The sequence below is a fragment of the Lottia gigantea genome (genome assembly GCF_000327385.1).
Source record: "Lottia gigantea unplaced genomic scaffold LOTGIsca_29, whole genome shotgun sequence".
Taxonomy (NCBI): Eukaryota; Metazoa; Mollusca; class Gastropoda; family Lottiidae; genus Lottia; species Lottia gigantea.
In genome coordinates this window covers 474,878-491,094 of record NW_008708943.1, presented here as the reverse complement: position 1 = coordinate 491,094, position 16,217 = coordinate 474,878, and the positions used below count along the sequence as shown (strand labels likewise).

The window sequence follows — 16,217 nt, the reverse complement described above, 5'->3', positions numbered from 1 at the left end:
GTAGTTCATTGACAAGCTTAAAATTCGGGAGCTGTGACTGTAACTTGACTTGACGAGGACTGGTTCAATAGTTCTAAGCCCATCTCACCAACTGTAATAAACCTATGGTTTTTATTTTTATCTTAACATCCTTCTTAGCCGCCGGTTTAGGCCTACGCACTTTTGTCAGCAATGCTACAAGGCCAGCCTGGCGGTCAAGAAGCAATTATCTTTAACCACGCCACCATCAGAACCTTTTTCAAAGCGGCATAAGTTATCATGGTAGTCCTACGTCTGGAATCGGACGAGTTTCTGATCGTTCTGTCAAGAGCTTTGGTATCTATCTCTATCAGAATACACTGGCAATATATCGTGTGCTCAATCATCGATCAGTCATCATCCTGGTGACGCTTTCGGGAATGGATGTTGTTGACAGCCATTGCTGGAAACGGGTCATTGTCAAGGCCCTCTTTGTTAATTCCACAGCCCACATCTTTACTGTGGACAAAGAAGGGGCATCATCCCATAAAGAGGAGACCATGTCAACATGTATCTGTGTTTGCGCTCTCTCAGTTACACGTATTTGATGACTACCCTAAAGCCAGTCTTGCTCATTTCTGATGATTTCAATGGGTAGGTTTACAATATGATTTGGTACAGTTTTTTTTACATAAATAATAATTAAGGGGCGCAACTCATGTTTGCAAGACTTGTTTAGTTCACCAACCAGATAGATAGACATACTATTTTGAAGATTTTGAAACTTTGACAGTCAAACAACTACTTAGAATGCTCTTTTAACCTCGTGGAATCCATACGCCAAGTGCACAAGAATTCTGTAGACCAATAGGTATAGGTCCAGAATCCTAACTCCAAGGCACAAGACGAAACGTAAAAGAGTGGGCATACGAGCTGTCATGGTCGGAGATGTTGCCGATTAGAGTCTTGAGTAAAACCTCGCGCGTGCCCGAGCTTCTACGACAAGCTTATCGCATCCCCGACAGGATTTATAATATCAAACAAGTTTAAAACTTATGGAGGTCAATTTGCGCCATTAATCGATTCTCTACCGATTTGTCTAATTCACTGATTCAAAGACAAATGTAAAATATCTTATTACCTATTACTTATAATTCAAACAACATAATGATTGAAATGCTAAAATCAAATGTTTATATTCACATGTAACTTAACTGAAGTCCTTTCAAATAGTTTATTTAGCATCTTCCAAAAATCTTTAATGATAAATCACCGTCCTTTTTGATAAATATCAGAAGTATATTTCAAACTGTAAAGTGTCATTTGTAAACTGGAAAATGTTTGTAGTAAACTGATAAGTGCAACTTCTTTAGTGTATTATGTCTTCTGTTTTATCTCAAATGAATTATCTTTTATGCAAATTACCAAGGTCGCGACCCTATTGAATTTTCAGCATTGCTACGTCATTCTTTTAAACAATGACTGCTCCCAATAAATGTCGTTCTGAAAAATAATAAAAACTTGCCTCCGATAGTTTTATCGTCTGCAAGACAGACCGTCATCAGATTCATGTTCCTTTCAATTGTATGCGCTGATTATATGGTGGAAACCATCGATTGGAGATTTTTGTCTCGTCGTATGCCTACACCTTAAGATTAAATACATCGCTCGAACATATCTTTCACCAAATAGTGTCCATTGGAGTAACCAGTAATGTTTATAAATTTAAAATATTTCTGTCAAAGGGGAACAACCCTTACCTACCATTGAGCCAGACTTGCGGCCTTCTATCATATCGTATTTAACATCCCTGGGATACTAAGTAATAGGGATTTTATGAGATATTCAAAACCAGTGTCACTTAAATGTATATGGCTCTGTTTAACACAGTGGGATGACATCGCTACAGGGTTATACATGTAATACAAATAGGATATCCAAAATACGCTAAGAACCTTCCTAAAAATACAACGGAATATTATCGATATCCGCAATAAATTGTCAAGGCACGTGTCAGCTTACTTTTTATATAGTTGTCGGATTACGGTTTAGAGGGGTGTGGGATATTGGGGGTTTATTTCTTTAGATTACAGATTATAGTGATTCGATCTGGACTCTTCAAATATGTCGATACAATACAGTAGATGTGGTTTGGAGGGCTTCTACTGTAAATTTAACTTACACAGAAGTGATCTCATCAAGAAAAATAGCACAATTGAACTCTGCCTAACTTACTGTGCGATTGACCCACCGACACCGTTTCCGAATCGGTATTTAACGGACAACAGCACGCGGTGACCATGTAAAATGAGGTAAGAGCAAAATATCAGAGGGCAATGTCCCTTTAAAGGTTAACTTCAAGCACCCTGATGCATTCTTAAAATGAGACACTTTTAAAGTGGACTAGTCGACAACTGATGTATTCAATATATGCGTTCGTTAACTGTGCACGATCTGGGCTCTGACACAAGTTTACTCACTGGAACGTGGCAAAACTTAATATTTGTTTGGACTTAACCATGATCTTAAACAAACTCGCCCAATTTTGGCACGTGAGCTCGACACTAAGTGTTGTAGTTATCTTTTCAATCGCCAACACCGAGCTGGATTTCAAGACGAAAGGAAAAAATATATATTTTCTTAGTCAGGTGGCAATTTCCTGATTAATAGTATCAATGTTCTGATTTCGGTTCAATATTCGTTGAGAGTGAAGCTTTCATCAAGGTGTGGTCAGACTGTAAATATATTTTACCACTGGAAAACACCGGAATCCCAATAAAGCACAAAATATACTAAACGTGCACATAAACAAATTAAGGTGTGATAACTAAAATGAATGTGTCCACAGTTAAGTGACAGTTGAGACCATAACACACCAAAATGGAGAGGATTCGAGTATTGCGTGATTCTGTGACAAAAAATGCAGATAAAAAGTGTTGTATTAAAGTGGCAGTAGGAGTAGCGGTGGTGCTAGTTTTACTGATTGTTATTATTGTAGCTGCTGTGTTGTCGACTACTGAGGAAAACAGCGATCCTGTCAACAACAAGGAACAACAGGTTGGTATGGAGTTTGGTATATTGTCAAAAAATTCATATCGTTATACGGATACCGTTGCCAAAGGTTTGGTTATCAGCCCATATCTCCCACACCCCCTTTTACAAGCTTTATTTATGGTTCATATCCTTATATCGTAAAGCATCACTCACTTTAAACATTTTAAACCGTTTTTTTAAACTTGGTGGTAATTACTCCGAAGGGTAATTTGGGCGCTATATATTTTTTGGACTATTATAATTTAAGTTGTTATCTTCAGTCAGACCTACATTCTACGACATGAAAAAAATTTCAGGAATACCCTGAGAGAAAATAGTAATGATTTAAAGGGCGATGAGTGTTAATCGATCAGGATTATGAAAGGGGTAATAAAAAGAAAAAGGTTGAAAACCCCTGATTTAAAATGATCAGTAAATCAATATTTATGATTTTTTCTTCCTTCCGTGTATCCAAAAGAGTTAAGCTCCATCTGATTAGCAAGGCAGTTTATCAGAAGGATTGTACGACACAACTATATTTTCGATGATTAGAGCGCTGTCTGTGGTTGGCCTCTTTGCCAAAAAAGAGGGAACATCTATGACAATGGTGTAGATTTATCAGAAGGATCTGAAAGTCGGTTTCGCCATTATCAGAGAGCCAGCTTCATAAAAACAGAAAATGTTACTAAATTTGTTCTCCCTCGATGTTTTACAATAACTGTGTGTATGAAGGCTACAGTCAATTTTGTTTTTTTTTTGGATTAAGATCCTGTTAACAACCTTTTGGAATCTTTCTAAATTAAGTTAACCGTACAATCCATGTGGATATCATACCCACGTTCATTGTAAAAAAAACTTTTCCATAAGGTCTGTCAGGTACACCATGTACCATGTTGTTGTTGGGTAGGATTCTAGAATAATCTTTGTTTTATGAATCTTTGTAGTCCGATCTTCAAATTTCTCTCCTATAAGTCTACTATAGCTCTATTTCCAAGTATTTATTATGACTATGATATAGATGTTTCAAAATATACCTTTTGAATTGTGGGTAATATCGGTCATTTAAACTGTACTCTCTGAAATTTTAGATATATACAAACAGACGATTTTAAATTCAGCAAACCGTTTTCATTAGTAGAAAAAAATCATACGACCTAAACAAATAATTAGAATGAGTCAAGATAAACAACTCATAACGCATTGCCTGACATTTTGTACTAAATACAGTTACTGTTTCATCATTACAACTAGACTTGGTAAACAGTGGGTTCATCTTCTGGGTTAATCACAAAATATTTCTCCCTCGACTCTTTTCAAAATGACGTCTTGATAACCGCATCATTGTAGCCTTGTAAAAACGATTTGATAGTTAAGAAACCTTTGTCCAGTTTGTTTACAAATACTGAGGATTTCTTTAAAGGGAATTAAACAAGATTTACAAACAATAATAGTCAATAGAAGAAAAAAAACTATTGATGTGTCTTCACACTGGTAATGTTGCCAATAATGCCCCACCTGATGTCTGTTGTGTACTAAATTTCCCAAGTCGTTAAATTCGATCGACAAGTACCCCAACTTCCAAACGATAAGCAAGAGCAATTTCATCCAAAATCATTGATTGTTTTATTTATAGAATGGTAGTGGAACTGGAACTACTTCCGGTAAACTGGAAGGCCTGGACATACCAAGTCAATATCTTCTCCGAATGGGATCACTAGAGAGTCCATCCTTCCACCAGATTCTGGCAGTTGATGACGAACACCAAGCTTATATCATGCAGATTGATGAAGATTTTAAAAATATTTACGTTGTGGTTAATTTTCAACAGGTTTGTATGATAGCATAATCACAAATAAAACAATAGAGAGACGTGGTGTAAAAATGGGAGTAAATGACCCCTAGCCCAAAATAAAGGGGAGAGGGTGAGAAAATGACCAATTGGAGATCCTCAGTCGACCAGTTATCATGGTTGTAGATAGTGAACGGAGGTGCCTTTACTCTTTACTCATGCACTACAGGGTCTGAACTTTTACCAACGATTTTATCTATGTTATAAATAGGGTGACAGGGGAACGCACTATTCTGGTCAGGTTTAGATAGTCCGCGGAACAGGAAATGTTATATATGGGTACTTGGGCTTGTCAACCCGACATCGTGTTCAGAGAGTCCATATTGCATATACCTTAAAATATGTATGGCTAATTATATTAACAATAGGGTAAATGACAAGTTAGTAATATAAGACACAGAAATAGAACATGGCGCCATATTCACCTCACGCTTAATGACTACACCATGAATTATGTAAATTCTGTGGGTTTTTTTTTTCAAACAAATACTGGTTTAAAATCAGTTTTGTACTTGAGCCGTATTTAGCACATCACTTTTACGCTGCACAATCTCGACGGCTTTCAGACCGTAAGGCTTGGTACTCTATTTCAGCTTTGAATCTACCGAATACGAATAAAAGCACAGCAGAGAGCAGAAAAGTAGGACGTAAAACTCCATTTCATTTATATTCATTGAAAAAATCTCTAGATTGAAGGAGACTTGTTACTAGCCGATCCTAGAAGTAAATCTTCTCATCAGTATGTAAAATACCAAACAAATATTGTATATAGCAACATTCTCATAGTTAACATTTAAACTAAATTACTTTCACTGTATTCCCGTCTTTAGATCATTTAGATATATATACATGTATAGGCTTGGTGTATAACTAACACGGTGTTAATGGAGTTTTCCGTATTGTTTTTCTGTACTTTATTAGGCTAATGATATTAAATTGAGCTTTCACCCTATAGTGTGTACTTTTGGGCCCAATAAGGCAATTCCCCATACCACCATCATAATATCATATCATGAAAGGAACATTCTCAATTTTTTAGTAGGTCGGAAAATTTAGATTCTCAAATTAACTAAAACTACAAAAATCTATATATATGTAACCTTTTATACACTGCCCCTTTAACTATAGAATAGGGAAAGATGTGAAAATGTCCATCATTGTGAGATAAACGGATAGCAATAGGATCTAACGACTTGATAGATTACTTAATGCCACATAAATCAATTATTTCAAAGCAAAATAATGTTCAATATATTTTACGTACAACTTTCCCAATCTTCCAGCACGAAGATGCTCATCTCACGAAGGCTTTCTCGGCAATATTGATACCTTTCTGCAAATCCACATGGTTAACAATGTTAAGTTATTCTGACAGTTTTAAATTCCTACAATTATTCTCATTATTTTATTTGATGGACCAGCCAACTTTTTCTAGTCAATCTGTCTCTATTCCAGCCTCAGATAGCTATAAATTAAATATTCGAGAATGAAATAGAAGCAGATATTTCGGATTACTACCTTTTCGAGAATTTCAACCTCCCGAAGGCCCACTACTCTGTTTACATCGCCCACAGGTTATTTTTTTGAAATAGAATTTTCATTATTTTGTTTTATAGAAGAGTCAGGTATTTGTGGGCATGAGAAAGGAACATGAAAGAGGGGATGTAGTGGAGTCCACCATGCTGTTTTGTCATGAAAGTAAATTTGATAGTGATTTTACTGGCTCATTTTTAAGTTCCAGTCAGTTGGTACGTATACAATACTTGGTCTTAAGATGCATGTACACGATCGGTCTGGGTCGCCGACTGAAATCTTGCTAAGAGTTTCACCGACTGGCTTCTGGAACACGATGAGACACAATCTCGGTCGGTCGTTTTCCACTATGTCGATAATCACGTGCAGATCATGCAATTGTGGAAGTGTCGTGGAAGAGCGAGCACACGCGAGATTTTACTAAAAATTCGAGTCGACGATAAAAATCGTCGACCATGACTGCTAGTGTGCCCGAAACATTTCACTATAATAGGATTCCCTCACCAATGTAATAATGTGACTGCAAGGAACGACAACTTCCACTTTTTATGAGAAAATGTGCTGACACTACCAGCTTTTATTAGAGTTGACTGTCATGTGGGTGTATTTAAGGCTAGTGCTTTTGTTATGATTGGGGATTTGCTAGTCTTTAATATATCCTTCTTTTGTAGACAACGGGAGACCACTCTGCTGTGAGCAATGGTAGGACCACAGATTTAAATGTAGATGAAATAGGCACAATATATAAAGCCTCGCCTCTCATAGCCTCAGTTATTAATGGTTCGTGTTCATATATACCCAGTCATCATATGATACAGTGGAAGGAGAAGAGTAAGTCACTGAATTCTTACTGGTGTTGAAGGAGATCTCCAGACAAAAATCGTGGGCGAAAGAACAACTGATTGCAGCGATTTGTTTGGATTGTACGCTAGCGAATATAGCCAATCGGAGAAAGACTGTAATGTAATCGAGGTCTATTTTTGGCTGTATATCTGAGATTTCACGAATTTCTAACCTATATTTCAGATTTTTGCCCCAAAAACTTGCTTTCAGGGCTGCGAGGGGGGTCCGCCACTGGGTTTCACAACAACTTTAATATTGTGACAGCAGCTATCTACTTTCTTCCACTCTTATGACCCCAAACCGATAACGCTCATGTATTATTCTGAATTGTAAAACGAAAATTTAATCTTTGGTTTGGTTAATTTCAGAATCTGAATGCACCATTTCTACAACGATCGACAATAACACATCACCGTGTTCCTTACAATGTCCGTAAGTATTTCATGTATTAGTTTCTCTATATTCGATCTTTCCGGCATGTCAGTTATTACCCGTGATTCTCTGTTGTAGGTTACAATAATTGTCTGTTTATAGAAACATGAACCAATTCTAAGGTTATTTTCTAGAATGTGCTCCGTTGATGTACTGTTATATGTCAAAGATTCACCAGACATCACCTAACTCAGAGTTTTATTCTTGTCATCAACTATTGCCTCTAGTTGTATTCTAAAATCTAGAGGGTGATCCAATGTTGTCTGTGTATAGTAACACAAAGCCATCCCGGAAATCTAAATTGCATTGTAGAAGGTGACCAACTGTTGTCCTGTTGACTGTTTATAGTAAATGGGCGCATACTCCAACTTTGTAATTGTATTCCAATCAATGTAGAGAACATGTCTTGATCTTTCTCTATTTCAGAAAATGTAAAGATTTAGCCCAAACTGAGAAACAAAGTTGCAGTAAGTTTGATCAGTGTAATTTCGACATGAGTTATTGTGATCCATATTGGAAATCTAACAACGTTTACAACCAACAACCATATTGTATATGTCGCAAAACATTAGCCAATGATATGCTTCGTGTCAGTTGTCCAAAATCAGGTGCCGATGGCGGAAATTGTGAAATACCGCGACGAACAATAGTGGATTTTGAAAATTCGAGCCCGTGTTTTTGTCGTTACAGTATCCCAATTATCCATCCCTATATCCCCGTGACCGGAAATAAAAACACTATGTTCACGCTACAGTCAGTGATAGTTACCGCCCCTGCCCAGACTCATAAAGAATGTGAACTTAGAGACTCGTCTTAATGGTACTAGTTTAAGTTGTATTTACCCTAAAACATTTAAGACTTATATCCTGCCAATTATATTCCTATATATAGATCATGTATCCAGTTCAAGGTATATCCAAATGTAGCCTTTAAATTGTGAGCTGATCTCAACAAAAAGCCTTCGGAATGTCCAGGAGTTTTAAGGACCAAGAGCTATGTAAATTTCATCCACTGAAAGATTCTAAAAGCATTAAGACCAAAACCTTTTAAAATATATTCAGAATTCTATAAATGTCCACGAGCTTTGTAAATGATCAATACCAAGAGCTTTGTGAAGTTTTGCAAGTAACTTAGATCTAGAGCTCTGTAAGGTTTAAGAGCTCTGCGCGTGTCTAAGACAAGGGCCAACAGCTTTGTTTATAGCCAGTTCCAAGGCCTACATGTCTATGATTTAGAGTGTCCTAGACCAAGAGCTTTGTACATGTCTGTTATGAAGATCAAGAACTTTGTTAATATTCAGAACAAAGAGCTTTGAATACTCAGGACCAAGAGTTTTGTAAGTGTCCAAGACAAATAGCTTTGTGAATGTCCAGGACCAAGAACCTTGCTAATATCTACGACCAAGAGCATTTTTTATGTCTACGACCAAGAGCATTTTTTTTTGTCTAGGACCAAGAGCTTTGAAAGGTTGAGGACCAAGAGCTTTGTAAATGTTTTGATCCATGGGCATTCTTAATATCCTGGATTAAGATCTTAGGTAATACAAATTACCAAAAGCTTTTTTTATTAATCAGTACCAAGAGCTTTTTTTATTAATCAGTACCAAGAGCTTTTTTTATTAATCAGTACTAAGAGCTTTTTTTATTAATCAGTACTAAGAGCTTTGTAAATATCCAGAACAAAGAGCTTCGTGTTCATTCAAGTGTCCTTGGCCCAGAACTTAGTAAATGTCCTGGACGAAGAGATTTTGTAGGAGTCCAGGACCAAGAGATTGTTTTAGCATCGAGCATTAAGATCTGATTTAATGTAAGAACTAAGTGCTTTGTTGATATCTAGTTTCAAGACCAAAAGCTGTGTAAATGCCCGGGACTAAAAAAACTTGTTAAAAATCTACAAGACCAAGAGCTTTGCAAGTTCCATGACCAATTGCTATGTAAGGTCTATGACCAAGAGCTTTGTAAATGTTTTATTAATACCAAGAGCTATTGACCCAAGAGTTTATTAATAACCAGGTCAAAAAATTCTGTAAATGTCAAGGACCAAGACGTTTGTTATAATAATCCACCAATAGTTTTTAAGTTTCCATGACCAAGAGCTTTTTAAGTAGCCAAGCTTAAGAGCTTTGTTAATATCCAGGACTAAGAATTCTGTTAATTTCCAGGACCAAGAGCTTTGTAAGTCTGCATGACCAATAGCCAATGCTAGTGTCCAGCAAGAAGAAATCTCATATTTGTAAACTGGTAGTGTGATCTTTAACATACCAGTGGTAACCCATAAGAATGTTAAATCTACATGAGGAATATGCGTGTGGCGGCATGGCATAAAAATCATGAACAAAGTAGAGTGTATATTGTTTTGAATTTTTCGCAGTTACTGCTTTGAATCTAGTCAGAAGATGGCGTCATTGCCGATTTAGGACTTAAGGGTCACGTGACAAAGAAATTAAATGAAATGAAATTTTTCTGCACCATGTGGGCTAATTTAGACGGACAACGCCATGTAGTGTACACTGAGGGAAATTTTGCCAGGAACGTGTTGAAGTCAATGAGCAGAACTAAATGATAAAATTGTTTTGAACATTGTATCGGACCTATTTATTGTTATATGAATAAATGATTAAATCTATTTCATTATTCCTTTATTTTTCATCAGAAAAAACTGCCAATCCGTCAGTTACTATGTCTTCACACCATCTTGGTCTAAGTCGAATTTTTCGAATTCTTTTATGAGAATTGGAAATGAAATGAAATGAATGGAGATTTACGTCCTACTTTTCTGCACCATGTGGGCTAATAAAAAGACGGGCAACGCCATGCAGGGTGCAATGAGGGAAATTTTGCCAGGACAGCGGCATTAGCCTGCTCTTTTTAGATTTCCAACTGTCGAGGGATCTTTAACGTGCACAGCCTGTAGCACACGGGGCCTCGGTTTATTGTCCCAACCGAACGACTAGACGCTTTTTCCATGTCAGCCCCCCGTACCTGCATCACTGACAGGGGGAAACCGGGTTGAAAAGTCCGAAGGTATTATCTCGACCTATGCCGGGATTGAACCCTGGACCTTCAGGTTAGTGAGCAAGCGTCTAACTCACTGAGCCACCGCGGCTCCCATGAGAATTGGAATACCAGCTTATAAATGTAGGTACAATTTACATCTTCAGTCGAAATTTGGCGACATTTTATGGATTGAATTTTAAGGAGGGAAATGTATTGAAAATTTGAATAATACCTTACAAAATAATATATTTTTATCACTGTAATTCAAATATAATCATTAAAATTCGATTTACCCACACAAGTTGGCCACTTTTGTTTAGTCCTATCTGACTATAGAAAATTGCCATTTGAGGTCAAATTAGTTCGGGTTTGGCCTACATGATGATAAGGGTTCGATAATTTGTTGTGTACGCTCTAGACTCGTTCACCCTTTAAACAAGTACAAATATCGGGTTTGTGGTCCATGTCTACGTGAACGAACGGTGGTTTTCAAATAACAGAATATAACAAAGGTTCTAAACTTTAAAAAATTTCACGAGGGAAATGTAGGCCTAATTGTTTCCTAAAGAGAAGCATTTATAATGATTTTACAACACTAAATCATAAATATTCTATCTGTTGTTGTGGGAAAATTGAGCTAATCTTTATGGTAAAATGATGACCAATCAGGAAATCAACAAATTATCAACAGGACGAATCCTCTTCAATTTCATTCAAATCGGAAAATCCGGATACTTGACTTACTAGGCTAGTGTTTTGCTTTTAGTATATAAGCAGCTCTGATTCATACAGAACTTCATAATCTCGAATTCTAAAGATTAATTCAGTCAGAACCGTATATATCTTCACGATGAAATTCCTGATTATTTTCGCTGTAGTAGTTGTGGCCGGTGAGTACCTTTGTTTATTTTTCATCAATGACATTTTTCTTATATGGTCGGAATGTATAATTAAACTTTTTTTTCGTTTTATATTAGATTGGTGCCAGTTGATCTAAACGTGCAGGACAATATAAAAAATTGTGTACATTGGGCCATATCCCAACCCCATCTAAACAAATCTCGGGCATTTTCTAGATACGTCCCTAGAGACAGTAATCCTTGTTTTTTTTAACATTATTTGGTTGTAATTTTTAATAAACAGTCCGATTTTTAAATTGTTTTTGCAATAGCTTTGTATTCAACTCTTCATTATGGCTATGATAGAAATATTTTAAATATATCCTGTAATTTGTCGTACACGGTCATTGCAACACTTTAAACTGTGAATTGTAAAGCAATTTCAGCAATTAAGATAGTGGTGTTACAACAATGTTATAAGTCACACACCAATGCCGTTTTATGCAGTTTTTACTTCAAAAGCGTGGTCTACCTGTATGTTATTCTCGATTAGTGTTTTTGTGGACGCTCTAGAGGATGATTTGTGTAACATAATTTAACGGTTCGTTGTATTTTTCAGATCTACAGACGCTCAAGAGAGCTGTCTATGTATTTTATATAACAATTAGTTCTATATTTCAGTCAATGTGGACGCCCAAGAGAATTTTCAGTGCAATCTGACGTAACATTTTGTTTTATATTTCAGCCTATGTGGACGCTCAAGGGGATTGTCCCGTCAGAGCCTGCCAAACGAGGCTGTGTTATACTGGTCGAATAAAGGACGCTCAAGGTTGCGATACCTGTGACTGTATGTATAGTTTCGTATAGTCTCTTTTGGGAAATAACGTGCCTCTTTTTTTACCATACCTCTGACAGCATTCGCCAGACTTTTAGGCGGAGGGGAAGAAAAAATCTGGCTTTTTTGAGACAGTCAAAGCTTTCCATATTAAACATTTCTGGTTGGGTCCAAGTGTGTAGATGTGATGATGGCAATGACAATTTGGTTTCTGAGGATGAGTTTGGCTGTAATAGATATAAGAGACAACATCTTAGTGTTACTATATCAGTTGTAATGAATGATGATGACACAGGCTTTAGAATGGTAAAAAAGCAGACCATCATGACTTCTTATTTCTAGTCATAACCCCCTTCCTTTTTACCAGTATAAACTTCAGAAACTGTATTTCGTTTCCAGGTTGCCCTGAAATGATGTGCATGAATTATTGTCCATTTGGTAGAAAAATCAAAGCTAATGGATGCCCATCTTGCCAATGTAAAGGTAAAGTTTTATGTTTTTACTGAATTACTTTTCAACTTCGAGTTGTACGTCTTAATATTCTAATTCTAATTATGAAGATGGTCATCTTTTACGAAGTGTTCAATGCTCTTCTGCGCTTTTTTGTGGAATATAATTGTTGGCATTGTGTCGAATTCGTGACTAAAATAAAGAGTTATCTCCCTTTCCATTGCCATGAAAATGTTGATCAAGGGTATATATGAAGTAAATTACATATTTAAGAATTACTTTCAAGTAATTTCAATTTACAACCTCTCTAATAATGAAAATTCTGGATATTGCTGCTTTTTATTTGACGTGCATTTCCTTTTTTCCAGTTAAATATATATTTGAGTAATTAAAAAACTATTTTAAAAATATATAGTAATAAATAGAAATAGATTGAATATTCATGTAACTCATGTGACTATTCCAGATTTTTCGGACTGTTCCCCAGTAAGATGTAGGATGAATTGTCGACCATGGGGATACAAACGAGGACCCGATGGATGTGAAATTTGTCAGTGCAATTTCCCAGGTACGAAGATAGACTTCTTGATCCCATTTTTCATATTTCTGAAAATTCTTAGAAGCATTCGCTTTGTTTCTAGATATTTTTCCGTTGATCCGATGATACTATCTATGTGATTGTAACGCGCGATGGTTAGTTGATCAAATGGACAAAAATATGCTCCCAATACGACTGAGATGAAGAATTTTAGCATTCTTTAACGGGAAACTAAGCAGCTATCTATTATTGATAACAAAACGCCGGATTTTTATTATGAAAAGCACTACCGAAAGCTGAAATTGATATAATGATATAGTGCAGCAAACCTTAAGATAACAAGTCAGTCAGAGCTGTGAATTCCAATAGTAGGCTACAGAACACAGTTATCATCTCAGTAAGAGTTGCGTCCCTTTATACGATATGTTCGTATTACGGTTGTTTCAGGTGTGATAACGTGACAAATTTCGCCTCAAAACAGAACACGTGACGTGACGTAGTAGACATAAGAACGGTTTATTGTTCTTTGTTCTTCATACGCTTAGATATCTGATTTGATACAGACATAATTTTTATAACAAATTATTTTGACCACCTGACCGAAAAAAATCTGTGTCTTTGAAGGAGGAGAGGATGGCGGTTCATTTCAGTTCCCCATACATCCACGCCCTTCGTCGTTCACTACTGTATGGTCTACCTACGCCAATGAAATGAACAGATTGGCATTAATTTATTAAAAATTTTGTTTTATAAATATTTCATTGAACTTTGAATCATTTTGAATTTTTCAGGTGTCAATTAAATGATCAAGCTTTCAGTAATAAAAGTATCACACTAGTTGGTTATTTCTTTATGTCCAATTCCGAAGTGACGAAACACCGTCAAAACTTTTGGGTGGGGCGAACAATAGTGAATCACCTGTACTACACTTTTTGTTATCTCAATCGGAGCCAGTCGCTGATAGGAGGGGGATTAATCGTTCTTACATAACACATAATGCAGGGGGTGCATAAGAGAGGAGGGAGCCCAAACCACTTCAGTCCACTGGCCTCATTTATCTAGTTGGGCCACTGCTGACAGGGGCCAATCTATTTAAATTAGATTACAATTTCGTTATTACTTTTGATAATCGAAAAAAATGATAACGAAATTGTAATCTAATTTCAGTTACAACACATATAAACTCTATCGAACGATGAAAGAAAAAAAGGAGTATGAATAGGTCAATGACCGATCTGTATTTATTGAAGGCGAATAGGTCAAAGGTTGACAACTATCTAACCTTGGTACAAATTGTTTTGATAAAACGTTAACGATCGCTGCAAATTAACCAAACCGCCTACCTTAAAGTTCTGCTAGCGCTCTGCAACATGTCACGGTAGGGAATGGCGGACATTATTTACCGGTACTGAGTCAATATTGTTACGTGATTATGTGATTTTGGAAATTTAAATACCAGCGGCTGGTCGTTCGGGACGAAGAGTATTTGTATATAAGGGAAATAAAAACAAAAACTCCGCATGATACAGATTCAAAATGATGATATAATGTATCATTGGTAAACCGATGTTCACAATAAAATATTAAATGCAAGAGTAAGCGTCAGCATTATCCGCTGAGGGCTTTGAAGTTAGGGACTGTATTTATATCGCTATGTTACTATCACTGTTAAATACCGGAAGTAAATAGTCTCGCCCAAGAAGACACAAAGAAATTTACCATTCATTACCGAGACAGATTCAGCCTTACGGAAACTGTCGTGGTTTGCTGGATGCAAATTATCTTGACTAGGGACGTATATTGGTGCTAATTTTTGAGCCACGAATGAATCCCGCCCATCTTCAAGGGAAATTTTTAGAACTGCACTCATAATCTATTATATATGATATGCGCAATAGTAATAAACCACGTGATATCAAAATGGACCAGTTGGTATATTACGTCGATATAAAATCTATATACATTAATAACCACCTATATCTCACGACCTTAGCAATTATTTTTTTCAAAATTTCCCCACGAATCAGCCAGCAATTGCGTGATATATTTGGCATCAGAATGGAAAATTTTCAAAAATAAAATTAGTCAAGCGTATAAAAGAGGTGAATTTCCTCCTTCATGTCTTTATGGATGACGAACAACCATAGCCACGGCAGCCGATACGGTAAGGTCATTTGATTTTTTTTACATTTTACTTTTTCACTCTTTTCAAGTCATCATTTTATCTTAAGAAGGAAGGTGAAAAGGTGGTGTGGTCAGGGCAAGGTGGGCGTTTCAATCATGTCACAAAGTAAAATTGTTTTCTTAACCAAAGGAAATACTCTTTGTTTTTAACTGGATTTTTTCTTACTTTTAATTTGTGATACAGGGCCCACATTATGTTGGATATTTTGATTTTTTTTTAATTTTTGAATTATGCCGTGTTCATTCTTATTTCCCCGACCATGTATCAGCATAGGTCTTCTGGCCATATTTTGAGAATATTTCGAAAAAATGACGCCCAACCCCTTTTTGGACAGTGGATAAGAGCTGTTAGTTTCAAATTGTCATTACTATTTAAAATATATTAAAGATGGGTTCCCTTATTTTCATTTATGAAAATGAAAATGCGTCATACTTCCTCGGGGCCGTGGTAACACAAGTGAGAAGAATTGCGTATTCATAGCTAAATATTGTCCAATCAAAATTGGCCCCACTGTAATGGTAGCAAATTTCAGGCAATCAAAACAAATCACCCGCTATGACGCTTTGTTTGCAATCGTAAACAAACCGAAAGCAGTGTGCCATTACATATTTGTACGGTACAGAATTGTCTAAGATTTTTGTTAAAGAATTTAAGCCGAGATCTAATTCGGATTATTGTTATTTAAAGCCCTTTCTCTGGGGAAATCCTTCGGGATGCGGGTTTAAA

The 16,217-nt window shown here is 36.3% G+C and overlaps 2 protein-coding genes across 2 annotated transcripts; both read left to right on the top strand.

Annotated features, from left to right (window-relative positions):
* Nucleotides 1–2,653: 2,653 nt before the first annotated feature.
* On the top strand, nt 2,654–8,822 carry LOTGIDRAFT_232427 (hypothetical protein). The gene is made up of 6 exons (XM_009056763.1): nt 2,654–3,015; nt 4,625–4,819; nt 6,457–6,588; nt 7,045–7,204; nt 7,585–7,648; nt 8,075–8,822. Exons 1-6 carry the CDS (start codon nt 2,839–2,841, stop codon nt 8,463–8,465), a joined length of 1,119 nt encoding a protein of 372 aa, XP_009055011.1. The 5' UTR covers nt 2,654–2,838; the 3' UTR covers nt 8,466–8,822.
* A 2,638-nt stretch (nt 8,823–11,460) lies between these two features.
* LOTGIDRAFT_232426 (hypothetical protein) lies at nt 11,461–14,146 on the top strand. Its single transcript, XM_009056762.1, has 5 exons — nt 11,461–11,534; nt 12,229–12,330; nt 12,718–12,801; nt 13,235–13,336; nt 14,098–14,146. Exons 1-5 carry the CDS (start codon nt 11,495–11,497, stop codon nt 14,106–14,108), a joined length of 339 nt encoding a protein of 112 aa, XP_009055010.1. The 5' UTR covers nt 11,461–11,494; the 3' UTR covers nt 14,109–14,146.
* The last annotated feature ends 2,071 nt before the right edge of the window (nt 14,147–16,217 follow it).

Excerpts from the sequence above, each read along its gene's own strand:
- LOTGIDRAFT_232427 (XM_009056763.1), top strand. The coding sequence starts at position 2,839 with ATGGAGAGGATTCGAGTATTGCGTGATTCTGTGACAAAAAATGCAGAT. Across the intron at positions 4,820-6,456 it reads TTGTGGTTAATTTTCAACAG|AAGAGTCAGGTATTTGTGGG; the intron begins GTTTGTATGATA and ends TTTGTTTTATAG. Across the intron at positions 7,205-7,584 it reads GATACAGTGGAAGGAGAAGA|AATCTGAATGCACCATTTCT; the intron begins GTAAGTCACTGA and ends GGTTAATTTCAG.
- LOTGIDRAFT_232426 (XM_009056762.1), top strand. The coding sequence starts at position 11,495 with ATGAAATTCCTGATTATTTTCGCTGTAGTAGTTGTGGCCG. Across the intron at positions 11,535-12,228 it reads CGCTGTAGTAGTTGTGGCCG|CCTATGTGGACGCTCAAGGG; the intron begins GTGAGTACCTTT and ends TTTATATTTCAG. Across the intron at positions 12,331-12,717 it reads AGGTTGCGATACCTGTGACT|GTTGCCCTGAAATGATGTGC; the intron begins GTATGTATAGTT and ends TTTCGTTTCCAG.